This window comes from Pseudonaja textilis, chromosome 3 (assembly GCF_049901715.1).
Source record: "Pseudonaja textilis isolate UNSWEBS1 chromosome 3, rPseTex1.2, whole genome shotgun sequence".
Taxonomy (NCBI): Eukaryota; Metazoa; Chordata; class Lepidosauria; order Squamata; family Elapidae; genus Pseudonaja; species Pseudonaja textilis.
The window spans coordinates 178,099,165-178,124,748 of NC_141992.1; the positions used below are offsets into that span (position 1 = coordinate 178,099,165).

General features: G+C 34.2%; 1 protein-coding gene across 30 annotated transcripts in view; it reads left to right on the forward strand.

Annotated features, from left to right (window-relative positions):
* RIMS2 (regulating synaptic membrane exocytosis 2) overlaps nucleotides 1-25,584 on the forward strand; it is a 279,536-nt gene that overhangs the window by 154,590 nt on the left and 99,362 nt on the right. For 23 of the 30 annotated variants that reach the window (XM_087931589.1, XM_087931590.1, XM_087931593.1 and 20 more), the window contains 6 exons: nucleotides 7,113-7,226; nucleotides 14,240-14,305; nucleotides 16,277-16,384; nucleotides 18,575-18,646; nucleotides 19,883-19,945; nucleotides 23,874-23,948. In XM_087931589.1, the coding sequence (XP_087787715.1) occupies nucleotides 7,113-7,226; nucleotides 14,240-14,305; nucleotides 16,277-16,384; nucleotides 18,575-18,646; nucleotides 19,883-19,945; nucleotides 23,874-23,948 (498 nt within the window). The remainder of the gene's footprint in view (nucleotides 1-7,112; nucleotides 7,227-14,239; nucleotides 14,306-16,276; nucleotides 16,385-18,574; nucleotides 18,647-19,882; nucleotides 19,946-23,873; nucleotides 23,949-25,584) is intronic. The other 7 variants (XM_087931598.1, XM_087931600.1, XM_087931605.1 and 4 more) reach the window with 3 other exon arrangements.

Consider the following 25,584-nt stretch of genomic DNA (forward strand, 5'->3'; position numbering starts at 1 on the left):
TACTTTGTTTATAATGATCTATTTTATTAACTTATTCATACTTGTCAGTGTTTATTTATTTAGCCGTTTATTCAATTTCTATAGTCACCCAATTCAACCAAGTGGCCCTGGGCCACTTACAATTCTTAAATTATAAAACAAACAACTGTAAAATTATAAAGCAAAAAACAGTAAAAGTATCCATAAAATAAATGATGTATAGTAGTAATATATAACATTTGTTAATTATTCATTGATGAATTTATATAATATAAAGAAATTAGGTAATGAATATTTACATACAAAGATTGTTATAACAAAGAATGACTAAAATACTTTTTACATTCGTATCATCTATCACAATTCAGATGAGTGTTATGTCCAATAACTATTAATCTTCCATTTGAATGCAGTATGATATTCTACTATTTTAAATTCTGTTTTATATGGAAAGTTGCAAGTGTGCAAGAAAGTTTTCTGCACACAGACAAGAAACACTGAGGCAAGAAAAGTATACAATGGTGTTGTTAGAACTGTGGTATTGATAGTAATTATTATTATTTTAAATAATCATTTTTTCTTCTGCTTACCATTTTTTCTTAGGGGATTATTTTATTTATTTTTAATAGACTTTCATGTTGGAATATCTGTGTTTCCATACTCCAGTGCAGTCTCTACGTAGTAGTCTTATTCTGTAAGATCTGTTCTGCCTTTTTAAAATGGAAGATATTGATTATAGTAAAAGGTTTCCAGTAAATAAATACAAAAGGCAGAAAATATTTTTTTATTGAGGTTCTCACATATTTTGATCTATATATATTATAGGCAATCATTTTCTCTTGGTAACAAAATAGTCAGACTCACATTAATAATTAGTCAGTGGTGTAGTAATATTTTAATGAGACTTATTAAGTTTATATGCACAACGTGAAATGTATAATTAGTAACAGCATATAATGGCCATGTTAACATCAGAAAATATTATCTCAAGAAAATGATTAGACTACTTTATTCATGTACTATTTGTATTCATTATTTTATTCAAGGTTGATCAATAACAACTTAGGTTAAAATCCACACAAAACTGCTAACTAATTGTAAATTTGTGTCTATACATATGTGTTCATGAGAGAGAAAGCCCTGTCTCTTTCAGTTTTTGGCAGGTACAGTACAATCTCTGGTCACAACCATAATTTGTTCTATAACTTTGGTCGTAACCTGAATCTAATTTTGGAAATTTGGCACTTTAAAAAAAATGGCACAGAAGGGGAAATTGATTGTGGGAAATTTTTTTTGAATTTTTTGGTCGGAACCGAGCAAGTCCAGAAATATTTCATGAGAAGAGTACTATACTCCTTTGCTTGCAACAGAATACCCTATATCACCAGGCTTGAGATTTTGGGCTTGGACAACCCTGAACTATGCTGCCTATGATTAGACTTAAGCGTAGCACACAAAATTATCTGCTACAATGTCCTACCAGTCAATGACTACTTCAGCTTCAACCACAACAATACAAGAGCACACAACAGATACAAACTCAATGTAAACTGCTTCAGATTCTATTGCAGAAAGTACGACTTCAGCAACAGAGTGGTCAATGCCTGTAATGCACTACCTGACTCTGTTGTTACATCCTCTAACCCCCACTCCTTTAACTTCAAACTAACCATTTTTGACCTCATCCCATTCCTAAAAGGTCTGTAGAGGGCGTGAATAAGTGCACCATCGTGCCTACCGCCCCAGTCTATTGTTTCCATTTATTCGTGCCTATTTCCTGTATTCTTACTCATGTTTATACTTACCTATTATCTTCGAAGCAATTGACAAATAAAATAAATAAATAAAATAAATAAATAAACCTGATTTGGTTGTGGTCAGAAGCATTCGTGACCAGAGGTTCTACTGTAGATGAAAGCCCCAAAACTGGTTATTTTCATATCTTCCAAACAACAGTAAACAGGCTCTTCTAACTATATAGTGTGTGGAATTAACTTACAAAAAATATTAAGTGAAGCCATTATAGATATTGGTTCTGATGTAATTTTTTTCAACATAGTTGTGCCCTGGATACTATATGGAACAAAGCAAAAAATATCAAACAACTGAAGAAAACAAGTGCATGGCGATAGGAAGAATAAGTGGAGAATATCAGAATTATAGTGCTGTCTAGACTTCAACATGGAATAATAGTAGCAAACATTAGTCAGCCTTACACATTAGGAATTGCCTGAGAAGACATGATGCAGCCATCTTGCTGAGGTTCAGTAGCTGTAAGACTGGTTAGAAGTTGTTTATATGTTTGTAAAGAGGAAAAGCAGGTTATCTGTGTGTGTGTTCGTTTGTTTGTGTTGTCAAAGACACCTGTGCTCAAAAATGTCTGGCCAAGGCTGTTTGACATCCCTGAACTTGAACCATTTAATTAAAGATGGGAGGAGGAAGTCATAGGGAAGTGATACTACCATGACATTTGTTCCTCTGCCCTAATGTTTAATAACAGAGTATTATCTTTCCTCGAATGCCCCCTTAAGGGACAATTAACACATATTTTAAGTCTCCACTACTATAGTCATAAAATTACAAACATTTTCTTTAGACTTTTTCCCTATCCTTGTGGTAACAAAAAGCAGTGGAGAAATCCAAAAGGTTATGAATGATTGTAACTGTCCTAGATTGTTTTGGCTGATCTCTCTCTCTTTCTCTCTCTCTCCCCCATCCTTGAAGAACCTGTTGCTATTCAAGAAAATATAGTAACAAAGATAAGCATCCCTGGAAAAACAGGAAATATTTTCAACTGATAAAAATTTAACATTTAAGTTTTTTCCCCTCAATTGACAAAAAAATTAAAAATATCAATTGTACTAGTCAGAAAAGGTCCTACCATAAAGTTAATATAGGCCTCCCATAACATCTGTGAAAAAAATCTCTTCCTATTGTGTGTGGAAGTTTCAACTGTTTATTAAAATTATATACTTGTTTGAAAAGTTTAAAAGTTCCTTTTAAATATCAATTGCCAAATTTTCTAAAGAAGTGTTCATCATGCCAAGAGTTAAGTATTGTATTTTTTAAAAAAACAGAGAAAAATACTTAAATGATATTTTATAATATTCAATATATCAGCAAATAAAGATAGATGCATTTGTGCCTCTGGTACCTTTATTAATTAGAGAGTTAATGCTCATTGCCTTTTATGCTTCTCTGGTTATAGAGTGAATTCTCTTTTCTGCCTTAACTAGAGTTTAGAACTGTATTAGAACTAATGTGAATTACCAATAAAATTAATCAAGATACCCATTTAATTGTTTCAATAAGTACTGGTTATTTTGCGTGAATAATTTCAAATTACAAGCTTACTCTATGGTGGATAGATAGTTTGGAATTTCATTTTATTTCCAAATAAGATAAGATTGATCAGTTATTGGGCAATATAATTGTATGTAACAGCACAATGATTTTAGGCTATGGCAAAAGCAAATCTAAATATTCAGGAAAAAATTTCCCCACCTATTGGAGGCATTAGAACCTGGTTTAATTTTTTCATCAATTAAAAGGCAACTGAGTTTCTGTTTTACAATTATTTGATTGCAAAAATTTATAGGATTTATAGGATGCTAAAGCATTTTCAAAATGCTGCATCAGATGCCAGAATTTAAATAACCAGCATGTATTAATGACAAAAAAACAACAACTGTGAGGTTGAAGAAGACAGCCTACATTTGATTTCTAAATATCATTTTAGACATTTATTTATTTGATTTATTTGATTTGTCAATCGCTTACAAGATAATAGGTATAAGTATATACATAGTTAGGAACACATTAAATGGGTACATATAAGAAAAATAAAAGAAACAATAGGACAGGGATGGTAGGCATGTTGGTGCGCTTATACACGCCCCCTACAGACCTCTTAGGAAAGGGGTGAGGTCAATAGTAGACAGTCTAAGGTTAAAGTTTTTGGGGTTTGTGAAAGAAACCACAGAGTCAGGTAGAGTATTCCAGACATTGATCACTCTGTTGCTGAAGTCGTATATCCTGCAATCAAGTTTGCTGCGGTTAACCTTGAGTTTGTATCTATTGTGTGCTCTTGTGTTGTTATGGCTGAAGCTGAAGTATTCATTGACAGGTAGGACATTGCAGTGTATGATTTTATATACCATACTTAGATCAGACCGAAGGCGGCGTAATTCAAGGTTTTCTAGGTCTAGAATTTCAAGTTTGGTGGCATAAGGTATTCTACAATGAGTAGAGGAGTGGAGAACTCTTCTTGTGAAATAATTCTGGACTTTCTCAACTGTGCTAAGATCAGATACGTAATGTGGGTTCCAGACTGATGAGCTGTATTCGAGTATTGGTCTAGCAAATGTTTTGTATGCTCTAGTTAGTAGTGTGATATTACCAGAGAAAAAGCTACGTAAGATTAGGTTAACAACTCTTAACGCCTTTTTGGCTATGTAGTTACAGTGGGCTCTAGCACTTAGATCAGATCATCAACAAGATCTTGACTATTCAGCCTGTATTTTATTTTCTGATATTTTTTTGCCAATATGTAAGACAGAGCATTTATTTGTTGAGATTTGAAGTTGCCATTTGTTTGACCATTCTGATACATAGTCAAGATCTTTTTGAAGGGTAGCAGTATTGTCTGTGATATTGAACAGCTTTACATCATCAGCGAAAAGAATGCAGTTGCTCTTAATATGATCACAGAGGTCATTTATGTAGAATATGAAGAGGGTTGGTCCTAGAACACTGCCTTGGGGGTCACCACTATTGACAGGTACAGAATTTAATATCCCAATTTTGACCATTTGTTGTCTGTTTGACAGGAATGCTTCTATCCAGTTATGCAGTTGTCCAGAGATACCATAAGATTTTAGTTTTAGGAGTAGTTTGTCGTGTACCACTGAATCAAAGGCTTTACAGAAGTCTATGTAGATTGCGTCTATTGCTTTGCCCTGATCGAGTTGTGTAGTCCATATGTTTTTGCAGTGGAAGAGTTGCAGATTACAGGATAGTTTTTTTTCTGAAACCAAATTGTTTATTGGAGAGTAGGTTGTTTGTCTCTAAGTGGAGGATAATGGATTGGTTAATAATTGATTCCATGACTTTACAGGCGATGCAGCATAAGGACATTGGTCTGTAATTTTCAACTAGGCTGGAGCCTCCCTTTTTGAAGATGGGGATGACCGTGGCTTGTGACCGTGGCTTGGCAAGGAGTTGGTCCTGAAAGATTTTTCAGATTATGTTTAGAGGTTCAGCTATGGCAATGGATAGCTTTTTTAAGAAGTAGGCACATATTCCATCCGGTCCAATAGATAGAGATGGTTTTAGATTGCGTAGTGCTTTTTCAACATTGTCTTCTGTAAAATCAATATGTATTAGATCATTGTAATTATCTGTGGAAATACTGGGCATGATCCATTGCTGTTTACAAATACTGAGCCGAAGAATGTGTTAAAGATGTTGGGTTTAATGGTGTCGTCATTGCAGTCTTTACCATTAGGTCTTATCAGGGGTGGGATGGACCATTAGGTCCTATCAGGGGTGGGATGGACCTTTAGGGGTGGGATGGTCTTTTAGTTTGTTGTTTACAAAATTGTAAAAAGCACGGGTGGAATTGGTGCATAGAAGGTTTTCCTCTTGTTTAATGTGATAATTGGTACATTCAGTCTTTATCTGGTGGCATAAATTTTTGTATCGGCTTTTGAAATTGGCAACGTGACCAGATTTGTTTTTCCGCCAGAGTGATCTCTTTTTGGATTGAAGTTTCCTTATTGTTATGGGTAATCTGTTTTTTTTTGGGGGGGGGGGACTTGTTGGTACATATAGTTTGATGACTCTTTTGACTTCAAGTAAAAATATGTTGTAATGATCTTCAACAGTATTGCATCCAGTGAATAGAGATTGCCAATCAAGGGAAGAGAGATCATTGATTATAAGATCATAGTTGCCTTTTTTGAAGTTATAATTGGGGATTACATCATTGTGATTATTTTTGTGTGGGCATATGTTGAGACAAAAGTCAATCCTATTGTGGTCACTCCTAGAAAAGGGTTCTTTAGTTTGTATTCCGTAAATTAAATTCAAACTATTGCAGAAGATGAGATCGAGGCAGTTGTTTAGTCTAGTGTTGTTGGTTACTAGTTGTTCCAGTCCCAGATTTGTAACAGCATTGTAGAAGGTTGCATGTATGGGTTCAGTTGTACATTCATTTAGGGTCCAGTCAATATGAGGTAGATTGAAGTCACCAAGAAAGATAAAAGCATGTGGACAGGATGCTGCCCATGTTAGTAGTGTATTTAGCTTGTTTACATGTTCGATGTCATAATCAGGTGCTTTGTAACATAGTAAGAATCAAAATGTGATATTTAAGGATAGTTCACAGATGATGGTCTCAGGAAGAGCAAGCTCCTGGGTAACTTGGATGTTTTTTAGATGTAAGGACTTTTTATAGAAGATAGCAACACCACCTCCTCTACAGATTTCACTATCTGATCGGTAAACATGATAGACTCTTACTGTGGCAATGGAGTCAGGGAGAGATGCATTGAGCCATGTTTCACAGACAAATATGATGTTGAATTTAGCCATATTTAGTAAGAGGAGAAATTCAGGTATTTTATTCGCAAGGCTTCTTGCATCGAGTAGCTTGCATTTAAGGCCAGCAGTAGTTGGAATTGAGGTAGTTAGGGGCGTGCATGCCTAGTCTTGGGTGATGGTGGATTGGTTGAGGTAGGGTTGTGGTTGAAGGTTAAAGCTGAGTTGCGGGTTCTGTGACTTACTTTTGATACAGTCAGCATGGTAGTCAATGTTCAGGTCCTCCTCTCCATTGTCCAGGCATTTTTTGAGTTCAGTGCGGAGTACATGGGAGCTGGCACGTTGCTGTATGGTTAGGTCAGGACAACAACGGAGGTTCTTATGGTTGGTATTGGTTTTGGCAAGTGAATTTATAGTATAAATGAATTTACGTTTGCTTGATTCATTTTTTGCAAATGACCCTGCAGAAGCGTGGGGCCACAGAGCCGTCTCTGTTTTTGAGCTCTCGGCCAATGCAGGAAATGTCAAGTATTATTAGCAAAGGGATCTGCTTATTTCCCCCTCTATAACATTGATGGTTTTATTTCTTCAAGGAATGTGGAACGTGGATCTCGAGGGACCCGATCTACTCCTGCACATTACAATACCATGAATCGAGTGGATAGACATCGAATAATGGATGACCACAACTGTCCAGACAGAGAGAGGTAGATATTCTGAAGTAACAGAGTAAACAATGGAAAAAGAGTCTACAGACATTGATTTTAGCTCTCTGGTTTACAAAATTAGGGTAGAAAAAAATGATCTGTTCCTGTTTTTGAAATTATTATTTTGTTACAGGCATTGTGTTGTATATTATTATTCATACTACACACTTTTCCTATCAGAAAAACTAGGAGGCAGCAAGTATCTTTTAATTTAATTTAGGGTTTTATTCTATGAGGCTTTTATTTGATTTTGACTATTAATTTGATTTTGAATAATAATTCATTTAAAGTAAATAATAATTAGTCTGTTAAGGCCTTCAGAAATAGGAAGATATAATAATTTACCAATATAATAATTTAATATTTATATATCAAATAATTGCAAAGCTTCCTGGTATGTTCCATACTTGATTTTAGCATCAATTGCCTGTGCATAAATAGATTTTAAACAATATATACTTATCTTGTATCTTTTAGGCAGCATTTATCTCTGGACATAAAACATATATAGTACAGCTGTATATTCATCTCATAGATTGGACTTAGTGCAAAAGGGTCTTTTGAGGATTTCTGTTAAATATAATATTTCTTCTCTTATACATGCATATAAATGTATTTATTTTAATTATTTTTCCTTCGTTTGATCTGAATATTTGAATTAGAGATGAGACCAGAATCAATCTTGCTAATTTTTCCTTCCATGCCTATGGCAAAATGTGCATTCTTTACAGCTAAAAAGCTGTAAGCTTTTGTGGTTTAGATGGGGAAAGGGAGGAAATCAGATGACCTTAATCAGAATCAGGTGGATTTCCTGTTTGTGTTCCTTCATGCGTATATTCACACTCCTGGTCCAGGATTCTTGAGATATCAATGCTCTGCCAGTATCTCAGCCAAGTGCTGTGTTCTTAAGTAAGGCACAGTATCCAGAATGTTGATTTAAGATCCACCACTGCTTCTTTTGTGTATGTTTTGTCCACTCACTGGATAAGTCGATCCAGACCTGCTGGCACATGTTAAGGTGCCAGCAGATTCCAACATTTTAAGTAAGGCATGAAAACACCTTTCTAGGCCTTTCTAGGATGCTAATGATTTTTCTGCTTTTGTTTTCATGCTGGTAATGAAGAGCGTGTTATATAAAGGATAAAAATGAAAAAAGAACCTAGCTGGATCAAATGTCTTCGTGTATTCTAGTATGCTATTTTATATAGTGTTCTACCAAAGGCATTCTGGAACTCATAACCATAGATAGAAAAGCAATGGCTTTGTTCTACTGTTGGTCAATAACATCTTGTATTTAAAGTACAAGATTGTGGATTGTGAAGATAGTAATTGCATAAACTAGTAGCTATATGTAGGTAGCTCAGGCTTTTGTGAATTTGTATTTCCTTTTAAAACCTGAAAATGATGGCTCCCAGAAGGCATTCACTGCAAAAGACAGTGAATGTCATGATTTACAAGTTTTGTGTAAAGTATTTTTTGTTTGTCAGTCCTGAATGGTCCCTGGATTAGATTCCATGCATGAGCATGGGTTCTAACTAGGCACTAACTTTGTCCTTGTTTGGTCCACACCATAAATTATTTTATACATCTCTATTGTCATACCTCTGTTTTTATGCTTTTCCTTATCAAATCTTCAGCTTTACAATATTTTCAGATGTGGTACCATTTCTTAAGTACAATAGATTCATATAACAACATTACTGTATTGGGTACTTCATTCCTAATGTCATCCAAATGAATTGTCCTAATAATTCCCTTCTAAAAATTAATTTGATCTTTTATAGCTGTCACACATTGCTTAACATTTTCATTGAACTAACCACAATAAGTCCGTGATCCATTTTTTAAAAACAGCCATTGCCAGCTCAGATTTGTTTGTCCCAATATTCTCATATTGTACTTTATTATTTTATTTGTGATTTTAATAGCACGTAGAGCTATTATTATTTTACTTTCTTGAATAATTGTTAAAGTTACTAATTGTCATTAGCAAATATGGGCACTTTGTTACTTATCCTTGACTACAGATTGTTATTTAACAAGTAGCACAAATTCCAGCACCAGTTCTGTCCCAGTCCAATAGTTTACACATCTTTCCAGTACAAAAATATGTCATTTATTCCTTCTCTTAGTTTACCATTCTTGAACTAAGTGCTAATCTTAGGCTCATTGTTTCCAGAAAATGGGTGTGAAAAGCAATTTTTCCCAAGCAGAATTCATAGCTTTCTTTAGCAAGATTTAGTAAGATAAACAAACACTAATTCAAGAATTCCAGCAAGTGGGCTACATTTCAGATTTTGAGTATTTTTCTCCCTATTATATGGTATACTGGAAGGGGAGGAAGCTCTTTTCCCTGAGCTGTGGCAGCGCAGTGGTTAGAATACAGTTTTGCAGGCTAATTCTGCTGACTGCCAGCAGTTCAATTTTCATCAGGCTCAAGGTTGACGCAGCCTTCCATCCTGCTGAGGTTGGTAAAATTAGGACCCAGATTGTTGGGGACAATATGCTGGCTCTGTAAAATTGCTTAGAGCGGGCTGTGAAGCGGCATATGCATTTATTGTTATTGCTATTTTAGTGGTGCTGCCTTGGGTTGTCTATATAATGGTGAATTGAATTTTTGTCAGGATCAGAAGCAATTCTTAAATGAAAACAATTTTAAATAAAAATTATTATTTCATTGGAATATAATTTATTATATCTGGGATTTTGACTTTGGCTCCTAGATCTTGTCTGTGACAATGAACTCCTTTTAATGCAATAACTGCTGAACCAACATTGTTGTACTACATAACATGTTCCAAGGATTTTTTTCCCCAGTTCCTTTCCATTTGTCCCCAAAAATATATACCCTTTTTCTTCTGTTCAATATGACACATGATTTAAAAAAATAGATCTGAAATCTTATTGGGGCTAGTTTAAAATTAATAAAATTAAAAATAAAGAATACCAAGTACATACACCCATGTTTTATGAACATAATTATTGTATAATAATTTTATGAATCCTAAAGCATGGAGCCAATTAAATAAATTTAATCTTTCTTTAAAAAAAATTAAGGTCAAGGGGTATAGTACATTCTGTTATGGATAAACTGTTATTCTGTTATTGTTTATCTGAAGTGTTCATATTGAGTTGAGATCTCTCAGGGTCATAAGCAACTTGAGAATTCAACATTTTTAAAGACCTGATTAAACTTGCATGGGGAAACTGATAAAACTGTCAAAAATCACTCAGGGCATTGTTTTTTATTCTTATACAAGCAGTTGCGCTGTGACAAAGTTAGAAAACCTTTGTAACTTAGAAATAAATTTAAATTATTTCTTGCCCATAGAAATATTTGGAAGAGGGATTTATATAAATTCATTTATGATTTAGGAGGTTGTGGTACTACAAGCTGAAAAATAATGTTTGTGCACAAGTCTATTTTGAAAAATGTAGTAAATCAATGGTTATTTGTTACTGCAAAACATTAGGGGAAATATAAACAGGGCCAATCCATGTCATCCCCCCCCCCTCTGTCTCCATGGAATTCAGAGTACTTGATTTCTCTCACTATTTTCTTACTGGTAATAGCAACCTGAAAAGAGAGTTTAGGCTAGAGACAGTAACTGAGTCCAAATCCCTCAGAAATATTTGTGGCATAGTAAGAATGCAGCTTTAGATCTTAATCCTGATTTAATATTTGTAAACCATGCAGTATATTAAAATATTTAAACAGTACTGTAAATTTATTAGGAGTACTGTAATGCCATAACAAAAACAAGGTATTTTATTGACATATAAATGTGATTTAATTAAAAATAATGATAGATGTAATAATGCTGTGCTTCCTTTGAAAATGATTTGGGAAAAGTACTTTAGAACCTGCTTCAGTAAGAGTCCAAGATCTCTGTTATTCATTAAAGCAGTCAACTTTGCTTAGGCATAGACCAGTGGTGGCTAACCTTTTGGGGCTCCCATGCTGATAATTGCACTCGCGCTTGTGCACTCGTGCTCACATGCTATCACCCAGAAGGCAAAGCACGTGGCACCCTCATGCCCCTGCGCATGCATGCGCAACCCTCACGACCCACGCAATGTGCTTTTGCGCATATGCACCTGACCCGTGCAACCATGCTGCATGCTTCTGTGCATGCACACGTGATCCCCCTGCACACCACATGCTTCTATGCATGCGCACATGTCTCCCACACCCCGTTGCACTGCCATGCATGTGTGCCAGATACCTGACAATCAGCTGTTGGGCAGGCAGCGCTCTTGCCTATGCACTAGACCTTTTCTGGGTGAGGGATTGCGTGCTGGCAGTAATGGCTCTGCATGCCACTTCCAGCATGCATGCCATAGGTTCGCCATCACGGGCATAGACTGTATTGCTTTCTTACCTATAATGTTTAGTGATCGGATTAAAATATTAGGTTTATTCCCCCTAAATGTTTTTGGGAGAAAAGATAGTAAAAAAAATAAATTACTTTTTCTCTGAAGAATTCCTATTTGATATTCTCACTATATCTGAAAAAGAATACTATATATACTCACCTTTTAGCATGCTATCATGAACACTCAATTTTCACTGGAAAAACCTGGTGTCATGAGGAAAAATATGACAATTAAAGGGGCAGGGACTTGAAGATTTAACAGCTTTGACAAGAGGGGGAGAAGTGCCTGACAGAAGAATAATCCATATACAGGGCAAAAGTAGGATGAGAAAAAGAAGGTGATTTGGGAGAAGACAAGCTGAAATGTTGAGTAGCTAGACTGGATCTGGCTATTGGCAATCATTATTTGGAGGGCTTATAAGACCAGCTGACCCTACCAGTTAGAAGGACAAAATTCCTCTTCATTTGAGAAAGAGAAAAAAAGGTAATAAACCTTGATTTATGACCCTCTTGCAAACAATGGTTTTTTTTCTTCCCATAATTAAATTAAGAGAAATCTTGTATGTCTCAATGTCTTTAGAACTGAATGAAAGAAATTATGGCTTACTGAAAAAGCGTCAATTAAATGAGGAAGAATGATCTGTTTTTCTCTCCATCACTAATATAAACCCTCCTCTAGCAAAACACAAGACCAGATTTATTTAGGCACTTTTAGTTAATCTATTTAAATTAACAATTTTGTTTTTTAGAAAAACACATTTTTGTACGGGCACATACTTAGACTAGATGGGTTTCTAATGGAACCTGTTATCTAAGACAGCTTGTGGCCCATGTGAAAGTCAGATCACCCTGGTCTCTACAATTTAAGTATAGGGATGCTTATCTATGATAGGCTTTTTTTAAGGGGTAAGATACAGTCAGGCTTCCCCAATTTCTAAGGCTTTCTCCAAAGGAGTTAAAGTTTTCCCCTGGGATTACAAATATTGACTCTCATGGTTTCTGGAAGACTGCAGCACCTTTTTGCTCTAGCAGCTTACCAAATGCAATGGGCATTCAAGTTTGACCACTTTATCCTATACAGGTAGTCATCAATTAATTATGGTAATTGGGATTAGAATTTCGGTCACTAAACAATGTAATTGCAAAATGCAATGTCATATGACTAGATCATTCAGTGGTGAAAATTCTAGCACATCCAGTTACTGTCATTAAGTAAACTCCATGCTGTTAAGTGCAATGTCGTATGTCGTGTTTGCAACTTCCTGCCAACTTCCCCATTGACATTGCTTTGGGAAGCTGGCAAAAAAAAAGTTCCAAATGGCAATCATATGATCTCAGAATACTGCAGTATCATAGTTGAGAGCCAATAACAGTGCCTGGATCATGATCACATGACTGCAGGGATGCTGCAACCATTGTATGTGTGAGAAGCAGACATAAGTACCTTTTGTTCAGCACCACTGTAAGTTTGAATGATCACTGGAGGAGTGGTTGTCACAGGAGAATCACCTGTATTTTGATTCACTAAACTTTTCTGGGACTGTTCTATCAAAAAAGCCTTATTCCAGTTCAAATGTTGAGCCAAAAGTGGACAATCTTTATGTATCCTGCTACTGAGTGCATCCCTGGTGTTGCTTCTTGACATGCTAATTGTTTGTGAGTGGTATGATAAGATCTCCAACCTTGTTTCCAATTTTATGATGAATTGATAAAAAATATTCAGTGAATTGTCCCCCAAAACAGCAGAGTAGTCCATTTAGCAGCTATCCCAGACAGCATACTGTATGAGCCAACAATGGGAAGATTCATATAAAGATGGTACTATGCGAGAAATGCTGGGAATCAGTCTAGGGATCTATCAAATTTCTTTCAGTTGGCTTCAGGACACTTATAATGTGAAAAACATCATAGTTGCACTATGTAAACACTAAGAGAGAGTGGACAGTGTTTTTCTGAGTTCTTTTTCTGGAATAAAACTCACCAAACAAATGTTTCACTTAACAACAGTAATTTTGAACTCAATTATGGTCATAAGTCAAAGACTACCTATACCTTTATGGCTTATGAGACAGAATCTAATGATTCTATTTTTAGCAAGTGAGTATTTGTGCTTTCTTTCTTCTCCATGCCCTCTTTCTTCTCACAATGTCTTTTTCTTTTAAACAGTTGAATTTTAGGAAAAGACAGCTTCCATCTTTATTAGCTTTTTGATTAATCACACTTATGGTGAAATCACAATATAATATCCTCAACGTCAGACGTGCCAAGATAGTTCTGTGAATTTATTCTGGAATATTCCTAAATATCTGTAAATATCTTGCACCTATTGCTTACGTTTTTTCTAAATATGATAGTTATGGGTCAGCCACCTTGATTAATCAATGCAGTAGTACCTTGAATTGAGTTGCACAACATCCACATTTCAGGTGTGTGGTGGGACAGAATTAATTGCTTATAGTAGTATTGCATCAGGAGAAGCACATTAATGTATCTTTTATGAAGTTTTTTTTCCTGTATAAAAATTATACCTTTGTGCTTGTGTGCTTAGACCTATTTTATGATATATTTCTATATATGTTACTCTATCTTAATTTTATTGTCTTACAATTTTATTTTTGTTTCTGCTATGCTTTTCAGTCATTATCTCACTCTGCCTTGGTCCCATCACACTCAATCCATTGACTACCATCATAGAGATGCCAGGTATCTGCTTTCCTGTGTGTGACTGTGTATAAATGCATGCTTTGACTTCTATTTCTCCTTCATACTTGTTAAGTCATTGAATGGCTTAATAAAAAATATTTTGCAAATATAAATACTTGATTTTTAAAAAAGTACTACCTTACATTCATTGTTTGTCTAATCAATAGAGAGCATGCTATGCAACAACACTTTTTGCCCTGTTCTTGAACAGTTATCATGCTTTGTCTATGAATTTCCATATGTTAGATTCAGCTCAATATTGCTATAACCTTTTCACTCATACTATTGTAAACATTATTCCACATTATCATCCACAATACCAAGGTGATATTTGTAATCCTAGCACTGCTCGCAGATAAAAATTATTATACAAAGTTGAAGAATCGAAGTGGATGCTGTATATTACCTGAAGGTGTTGGTTGTATTCCAGAGGATTCTTACCTCATTTATCACTAGGTATAACTAGGTATCTTTAAGAATTCTTACCCCATTTATCACTGGGAACTCACTAGATATCTTTAAGGCAAGGGTCTTCAAACTTGGCAAGTTGAAGACTTGTGGACTTCAACTCCCAGAATTCCTGAGCTAACTTGACTGGAGGAAGAATTCTGGGAGTTGAAGTCTACAAATCTTAAATCTGTTAAGTTTGAAGACCCCTGCTTTAAGGAATCCTGTCCCTTGGAGCCCCACCTGTATCATGACAATAATGCTGATCTGCCGTCTGTCTGTCTGTCTGTCTGTCTGTCTGTCTGTCTGTCTGTGTCTGTCTGTCTGTCCGTCCATCCATCCATCCATCCATCCATCCATCCATCCATCCATCTATCTCTTATCAGCAGTCTTAGGTGTACTTATCAATGCCTTTCCAGTTGCATGATATTTAATAAAATAGGATCTGAATACAGAAAGAACTCTCTAATGTCTTTAAAAAGAAAGTTTGTTTTTATATGGAGCAAATATAAGGTGTAGTATGCTGTATTAATTTTGAATACAGCATACTAAAATTTGAATTTATGCTTGTAAGAGTACTGTTTTTCCCATTTGCCAAAGCTGGATGATTGTATATTTACAGTATCTGTAATTTAATGCAATCAAATGTTATTTTAAAAAATAGCCTAACACTTGTCAGATTTTTAAATCATAAGAGATTGAGGTTGTCATTTGAGATCACCAAGAATTTTGTATAAATACATAAAATGTCAGGAATTAAGGATGACCAAATCTCGTCAGAGTTTGTTTAATTTTTTGCAGTCTGTATCATTATATGAGATTCTATATCACTGCATAAAAATATTGCCAATACCTGAATTAGATAGTTATATTATGATAGCTATAATAATTTCACAAACTTAAAATTGTGCCCCAAATTTTGGAGATCTTGTCTTAACAAGGGGTTCTCCTATACTTTGGCTGCTAATTAAGGGAGAAACCATTCAGATTTCAGCCAAACATTTCTTTCTTCCTACCAGTTTCTAGCATTAATAATATAGATTATGTCTGGGAGTAATGAGTTTTAGCTGAAGATATATATTTTCTTATTACAGGAAAGCAACTCTTGTATGGTTGGGAAATGTTGTATCAGAATTACCTTAATGATGCTATTGAAGAGCCATTTATGTCGTTGGCTGGGTTTTTTGCCCTATTGATTGCATATTAATTATATTTGAAGGAAACTTTACTTTCCTCATACAATTTCATTGGATAATCAATAAAGTTTCTTGTAGCTGCCTCTTAGGCTGCTTCACATAAAATTCAGAAATGCTCAAATATACTGTCCTTTTTAAATGTTCAGTCCAAAACGTGTTGATGCTTAAACTCTTATTTTGATCCACACTGTTTATAAATTAGAATACATGAATGAATGAATACATTTTTCATACCCTTTTATTTTCTTCTATCATTCATGTATACCTTCATGCCTGTATTATCTGTTTCTTAATTTAGCTTCATGTTTCATTGCTTATGTTTTGGCAGCAAGGATCATTCATTGTATCCTAACTTTTGTGAAGATGCAATCAAATTACTTCGATCGCATAGGATGTGCCGTACCTATTCTGAGGGTGCTTACTATGAGTTTGAGAGGTATAACAGATACCAAGTATCATTAGTTATGACATTAGGCATAAGTGCATAATATACTGATGTGTAAAAAGCTGTCACTGCTATTTTGAAAGAGATGTGGAATTAAGTGAACATGAGTTCCATAAAGTGAAGAGAAAATACTATTTGATACAAATATCTGAAGCACTTAAACTTTTGAGGGTGATATTTGTAGAATTCACGTCACACTATTTACTATTCAATATCGAAAATAATATTTCGGGTTTTGAATTCCTCTGATCTGGGAACTAGATAATTTCTATCTTTGATTCTGAATGGGATTGTACTGTCCCACTTAGTCTGCAGTCTGCAAGTCCAGCCAGGATAATTTCATCTTGTGTGCAAATTTTACCTGTTCCTGGATCAGCAGGTCTTCATTTCTGTCATTCATGTCCTAGTCATTTCCTAGCTGGACTACTTCAACATGGCTACATGGGTTGCAGTTGAAGATCATACAGAAGCTATAATAAGCTTAGAATGCTGCAGTGCAGGAAATCATGGGCACATCAGTGCAGGCTCATGTAACTAACCTTATTTCCAAGCTGCACTGGCTTCCTTGTTGGCTTCTGAGTGCAATTACAAATGATAGTTATCACATATAAAGCCCTACATGGAACAGGATTATATTGTTACTGAGACTGCTTCTCACAAATGATATCTACCTGTCCCACATGCTCTAGGATGGACACACTTCATGTCATCTGATGGAATCTGGAGAACTGCCTTTTCTGTTGTAGCATCTGTTGTTGGAATGATCCTTCACAAGACAGAGCTAGCATTGATCCTGATGGCTTTCAGAAAGCCAACTGAAACTTAATATACTGTAGATATAGAATGGGAATGAATATTCTACAGCCCTTTGATTTCTCATTTGTAGCCCCAAACTTTCCCAGGGTAATGGTTTCCTGCCCATTTTGATAGAAGAAATAAAAATCTAATGTAAGCTTCAATAGTATTTTCACACAATGAAATCTAATTTATTATACATATAATAAATAAATAATTTACGTAGCTGATGGTTGTTGTAATTCTGGTGTGATCAGAAATTATCTACAAGTTGAAATGAGGAAGTCAACTTTTAGATAGCTTGGATATAACTTTTTTATGGATTTATGCAACTAAATCAGCACCTTGGATCTAGTCAGAAACAAAGCATTTAAGTTGTTCTGCAACTGAAAGGGCATCACAGATAAAAGTCTACTTGGAACATTTGCATTAGCTGAATTTACTGAATATTGTTCAAGGGCAGTTCCATATAGAGTAATTTCTGAAATCGAAATTAAAAAATCATTAAATTATAAATGATCATGGCCTCATTTTTGGCCACAAGTAAGAATGTAACTTAGACAACACTCAGCTGAAAGAACATCGTGTTGGTTAGTATTATACCTATTACCCATCATTCCCATATTCATATTTTGTATATATGCTTTTAAGCTACAGAATGTTTTGAAAAAGGTATCCACACTCCCCTTTGTGCTATAACACATTCTGTTTTGGTCAATTGTATTATTTAATTTGGGGAGGAAATATAACATCCTTAATAAGTAATATTGAATATTATGTGCAGTAGCATTTTAATGTTGCCTTCATCCCACCCTCTCTCATAGCTCCTCAAGGTTGACTGACTTAATAGCTAAACATAAAAAGGAACTAAGCTAAACATTTTAGTGAGAGGCTTGGAACAAGAACACATTACTTGAATGGTTGGGAATGAATATTTCATTTTCCCAAATCTTTAAAAGTTTACAAAAATTGGCTTGACCTGGTGAATCTACCACCAGTCTACATTCAGAAATAAGTGTTCATATTTACCTCATGTCCTGATTTCACTATGTTGGATATTTTCCACTACATAATGATGACTCTGCACATACTTCAGTAGTAGGCCAGTTCACATGACTGAATTTATGGAATGAAAGTCTTGCCATCATTTCTTTTGTCAGTTGAGGTAGAGAATGTCTTAACATAGTTGTTGAATGTAAGATCATCACAGGCACGTGAGTCTTGACTGAATATGGAATTATTTGGAAAATAACTGTTTTCAGGACAGAAGTTATTTTTACTTTGTATTGTGCTAAAAGTAGCTTGATATTTGCTGGACAACATCATGCATCAGCAGAAGTATGCAAGGCCATTCTAAAATATCTTTACTGTTTATTTTATGTTCAGGAGGAGTAGGAAGGAGGGAAGAGAGCCTAATGCATATGTTGATGACACGTTTATTTCCCCTGCTCTCGAAAGGTATTTACTTATAGATAGATAGATGTATAATTAATACACATATTTAAGAATTTTGAAGAAGGTAGTAGACATGGGCTTATAGAGTAGGGATTATCAACTTCAGACCGCTTGTAGATGTTGGGAATCTTAATTTGGTTTAATATACTGTAGATATGGTAGAAGAACATGTACTTTCAGGATGATTAAGGCTAATCAGAAGTGTGCAAAATGTTTTGCATTAAAATCAAATTGAACTAAAAACAGGCTGCTTTGACTTTTCAACGATTTTGTAACTATTTCAAATGTATCTGATTTTGAAATGCTTTTTTGTGAGTGGAATACTTTCTATAAGATTGGAACACTTCTGATGAGCTTGAACAATCTATTTAATACTCAAGGTGATTAAAGTGGAACTGTTTGCTTATCTCTAAGACTAACATAATTCATTATATTTGATGGTCTTAAAAATGGCGAAGGATGCTATATAAAGCCTACCTGTCATATATTTAATATCTGTTCTAGTAGTTTCACTATGGTTCACTTTTTATATAGATATTGGCAATTTTATAATTTCACTATTCTTGTTGCTGCTATTATTTATAACAGTGTGCTTATCACTATCAGATTTATTGGGCAAATTTGTTTAATAAATAAATTTACCTAGACAAAATATGAGGTTTGTATTCAGAATTGTTCTGTTGATGGGAAGGCTTTACTGTATTTCCAGCAACGGGTACTATAAATAATACAGTTCTTGTACCAGCTATAGTATACTCACAATCAGATGCAAAATAAGATTGTGATGATTGTTAGGCCGTGCAGATTGTACCTGAAAAGAAAATGAGTGTTCTTTGGACCAAATGCTGTGTCAAATAAATATCGTGTCTTGTAATATTTCTATCAAGACCTGACATTTATTTATTTACTTACAAAATTTCACACTCTGCAAAGCAACTCTAGTGGCTTACAATTAATAAATTTATTATATTTTATTATAATATTATATATTTGAAACAATTACATATTAGACAGTTAAATTCCCTGACCAAAAGGTAATACTTTTAAAGAATAAAATACTTTAATTTTTTCAAAATATTTGATTTTCTATATGTATTTCAAGATGTAGTGAAAAGGATATAAGGAGAACATTTGAGATCCTTGCCTGATTACTGAGATAAAAATACATCTCATGAGAAAAATTGTTTGGAAAATAATTTCATACTTATAACTTGTCTTTATTTTAACTGCATTGCAAAGGTATTACAATGGTGCAAGTTCATGGGCAGATCATGTAGTCAATGGTACAGCTGAAAATCACAGGTGAGTAAAGAGTAAAGTATTATGATTCTGTAATATAGGATTTGTATTTAGAATTTAAATAGAGTATTATTTTAGTTTATATTTTATTTCTTTCCCTTTAAGACCCAATTCTATGAGCATTAGATTCTAGTAATATTTTTACAAATACAGTTATTCTTCAGTTATAGATCCAAAGGGATACATGCAGCCCTCAGGTTCCCTTTAGCAATCTTAGACGTCCTCTCCTCTTATGGTTACTGAAAAATAATTACATAGTCTCCTGCCATTTCAAGGTAGGAACCTAATGAAATCTATGATATTATAGATTATATACTAATCTAATTAGTACATTGGCATTTGAAAAAAAAGAAACTCCTGGCCATCTTAAATGAATTAATGCTGTGAGAGTAAAAAGTATTGGACTTTTTACGAACATGGATAAGAGAAATTACGAACATTCAATTATAATTTAAGGCAGAAATTTTCTTATTGGGAATAATAAAAGATGAATACGCAGAAGAAATAAAACATTTAATTTTACATATAATTACTGTGGCTAGGATAGCCCTTGCACAATACTGGAAGGATGATCAGATGCCAGTAGAAAAGTTGATAATCCAAAAAGTCTACGATTGCGCTGAGATGGACAAACGTACCCTAAAACTAAAAGAAAAGGAAGACTCAAAATATTATACAGTCTGGGAAAATTGGTATAATTGGATAAATAATAGAAACCAGTGAGTAAATAGATAAGGAATGAAAAATATAAAGAGGTTATAATAGAAGCATTAACCAGATATATGAAATAAGTATTAGAATATTGTTTGATAAGAAGCACCATCTAAGTAATTTGTAATGTATATGTTCTATTTTTGGTTTAATTTTTAATGCAATGTTTTGTATATTTTTTTAACATTTAATAAAGTTTATTTAAAACGAAAACACAAAACAAAACAAAAAAGAATTAAGGCCTCGGCTACAAAAAGATTAATCACCTCTGTCTAGTTATTATTTTAATTGCATTTGAGTATCAGGGTGTCATATTAAAATTATCAGTGAATGGATTCATCTATTAAGAAGGAATTCCATGAAGGCTATAAACCCACTGATAGAGATTAGTAGATTTTTCAGTGGAAGTATTAAAAATATTTTCATGTTTTGAGAAAGGGATTTGCTAGGCATTTTTATTCTTTTATAAGAGCCTAAAAGAATCTTAGTGGCTTAGATTAAAACAGTGGAAAAAAGATTGGGTGACAAACTTACAATCTAAAAAAAAAGTGAAGGAAAAAACCCCTCCATTTCTGGTATCATTTCAGGAAGTGAAGTAAATAGAAACCTTCCAAACATTTCTCAACTTCATGGACTAGAAGACGTCTAACGTCCCTTCCAACTCTTGTTATTTTGTTAATTCTGTCATGGACAGATTTATTTACTTCCAAATCTAATCTGCAACCCTTGTATTTGTTAATAGAGCTCACCTATCAATACATCTGATGGTGAAAACACCCCAAATAGGGGTACATAAAATTAGGTGACACATGCCAATAACGTAATTATTTCATTGACTTATTATGGATAGAAAGAACGAAAGAACAACTTTAAAAAATACATAAACATGTATTGGAAGAAGTGCTTCAAAACTTACATAACTATAATTTAAAACACCAGAGTGCTTTACTGAATAGAATACAGCGTGCTTGCACCACTTCTGAATACACACAATACTTCACCTATGATCATTCTTCAACAACCATTCAAACTTAGGAGAGCGCTGAATGTATGGTGGTTACAGCCCATCCTCCAGGTTCAGGCTGCCCCATCACCATCACCCCTCCCATGGTCATATGATTGTGATCTGGGGGCTTGACAACTGGTTTTTCACTTACAACTACTTGCTGTTCCATGTGATTGCCTGATAGTCATTTGCAACCTTCCTTGCTGGCTTATGCAGAAAGTAAATGATGAAGCCAGGAAGAATGGCTGCAAAGTGCTGGGCTTAATCTCACCCACCTACACATGCTCCCTGACCTCTTCTTTGCTTGCATTGCGCCAGCCACTCGTGGACCCTCCCCAACCAGTGCTAGCCCTCTCAAACCTTTGCATCCCCTCCCAATGTGTGCCGCACTCCTCATACACCTCTGAAATCCTGTGCACCTGACCTGACCAGTGATTCATTACTCTTGTATCTCCTTGACCCTTCCTCTCACTCTACACACTCTCCTCACTTCCTACTTCACCTGGCATTAGCCACTTGTCTGCCTGCTCATCTGGGACTTGCAACTTTTCGCTAGCTTCCTATTGACTTTGGTTGTGGGAATCTGGCAGGAAGTTGCCTCACCTAAGGATAACGGGGTTTGGTTAATGATTGCTGCAAGGACTGCAGGAATTGCCATCATTAAATGATACATTGTTTAACAATGGAAATTATGGTCCCAATTGCCATTGTAAGTCAAGGACTACCTGTACTTAGAAAATATTTTTGAAACATGCTGAGATAACTGCAGGGACTAGTCCAGGCAATCACGAGGAGTCCAAACTACCTCAAAGGGCACTCCTCCCCCAAACCCCCAAATCTATTAAATTGAATCAATAGGTTTTATGTAGTTTTTTTTTAAATAGAAGTTTTGTACTTCCACAAACTTGCTGAAACATCCATCTTGTCTTCAAATGGTCCGCATTCTGCCTCCATTTTTTTTTTGGTACTAAGGTATAAATAAAGCCAGTTGTATTTATTTACCAAGACCCAAAACTGCGTGTACTTTGTGCAAAAACTAACAATGGCGAAAAACACATTTTTGGACAAAGTAAATCATGTTATTATATAGGTGGCAATTTCCTACTTTATTTTAGTTTTTGTAGATGCTACAGACTATACATGAAAGTACTTGAACACTAATGGATTAAAATATATTCAAGCATAATAGAGGAATTATAGTGTTAAAGAATTGTCAAATATGGTGAGATATATAAGAGATAAGATTTTTATGTACTCTGATATTTTAGGTGCCTTGCATACTATGCTCAGATTTTACATTATATAAAGAATATAAAATTATGTAAAGGAAAGAGATCTGATGTTAGGATGCATCATATTTTTTTAAAAATCTAACTAAATAAGATTAAGCTAAATATTAAAGTGTTTGTTAATGTAAATTTTCAAAGATTCTAAAATCTAGATTTTGATTTTTCTATCTCTAGATTCCTAACAGACTATATTAATTTGATACAAAGTTGCTGTAAAAGGAAAATATTTTTATAATAGTTATTTGCTTCAAATTCATAAATTTTTGCTATATATTTTGAAACGGACTTTCTTATTTTCTTTAATATTTGCTTAACAACCCTGACACAGGCATGGCAGTAAAGATAGAATCCTCTGCAGGTGTAGTGAAGTTCTGTAGCAACATATGCAGTTTGATGTTCTATTTATATATATGGAAGAAATTATATGTGTATTTTTTGTGACTCTGTGCTAGGATATTTCACCAGATTTTAAAATAAGTATTGTGCGTGTGTGTGTGTGTAAATTTTGGGTATTTGAATTAACAGTTTAAACTTTAATTGGTAACTCTTATTTTAAACATAATTCAGCCAAGTTATACAATATTGTATTATTTTAACTTTGTTTCTGAGCCATGGTAGTGCAGTGATTAGAATGCAGTATTTCATTCTAATTCTGCCCATTGCCAGGAGTTCAATCCTAACCAGCCCAAGGTTGACTCAGCCTTCCATCCTTCCGAGGTCAGTAAAATGAGGACCCAGATTGTTGGAGGCAATATGCTGACATTTGTAAAACACTCAGAGAATGCTGTAAATTAGTATGTAGCGGTATATAAGTCTAAGTGCTATTGCTATTGCAGCGTAACAGTTGGTTAACTTTAGAAATTTGTTTAAAGCAGTAGTTGTTAATATTGTGCTAACAGGTTATCTTATATCTGTGACCAAACAGCAAAATTCCAATAGCTAATAGAAGAATAGCATGTCCAAGGATTGAAATCCACCAGTCTTCCACAGATACTGACAGGTATTCCCAATAAAAAGTATTTGGGTTAGATTAAGTTTGTGACTCCTAAGCATAATTTGTGTGTTTCCATTGTCTCTAGAAAAAGAGAACACTGTATGTGATCATTAAAATGCACCATAATTTGCTGCATTTTAATGTTTTTGTTTGACATTCATTGCTTTTATTATTTAATCTGAACATAACATATACTACGTATCATGCACTGAAATCAATATGTAGTACAAAAGAAAGGCAGATAAATATTTTTTGAAAGCAATGAATTGTTTCATCTTTGTGGTTCCTGTTTGTTTAGTTTAAGAGTCTATACTTTAAAAACTCTGGCCTTGATGAATTCAACTTTGATTTACTGTCTGCAATCTTCTACTTATATGTAATATAAATAAAGCTCAAGATAATCTCCACTGTTTTATTCCAACATTAGCAAAGTAATTTTGCAAATTCATTTCTTATCATGAGACATTTTAGCTAAAAGGATTTTTAAACTAATGTCATTTAGTTCTTTTGAAGGACTTGGTGAATGCCTAAATCCTAAGTTCCAAATGATTTTTAGTCCATTAAAACTATACATATTTTATATGCTCAATTAAAAAGTATAGATACGTACAATACTATTTTCCTGTTATTATATAGAACTTCAACCAACTAATGAAAATTGAATGTGTAAGCAATTTTAATAATGCAAAAAATTAACTGTAACTACTTTATGTTTTTATTCTTATATAGCTTTCAGTCATTAGTCAAATTATAAATTATGAATGAACTGGTAGGATTTAAATTCAGTTTATATTGTTGGAAAGCATTTCAACAATATAAGGTGAAACAATAATTTTCTCCGGAAGTTTTTAAAATTCAAGAAGTAATTGCAATAGATTAGAAATTAAAAAGAATGCAAAATATTTTAAATGAGATTGTCTATTCCAGAATAGTTTAGCTGGTTACAACAGAGAAAATAAAATTTCTCTGATCTTTATATGGGTGTCTTCCTTTCTGAAATTGGGACCTCTTTTTGTATATTAAGCTCCTTAACAGATAGATCGTAAAATCAACTTTTTTCTATTATTTATATTACATTCTTTCAGATAAATTTTAAAATGTTTGGGGACCCTGATAGACACTTTAACGTTTTTCCCACTAAACTGCATTGCAGCTAGACAACCAATTGCAAGTTAAGGTTACTTTTCAATTTTGGTGTTAAAGAAGTGAAACAATAGATATATTGGCAGATCGAGCTTTCCATTCAGAAAATGTGCATATAGATTCAGAGGAAAATATGAGGTAATCTTTGCAAATTTGTCTGAGGATAATTCAAGACTCATACACTTTTTCATTTGCAAACTGTTCTAGTTAAAATATGGAACAATAGTATTTGAAGCTATTTTTAGTATTTGAAGTATTTGCAAAAATTGAAATGCCTACATTCAGGGAACTACCTGCCATTTGGTAATTTGCTGTTGGGTAGCCTTGCCACATTCTTGCTCAGATTTGCAACTGAATAGAATCAGTTGGTCTAGTAGTGGTTGAAGGTTAGAAACCTGTGGATTCTAGTACTACTTTAGGCATAAAAGTTGGCTATGTAATTTTGGGCCAATCGCACTCTCTCAGTCCATCTTATTTCATCTTACACGTAAGTCCATCT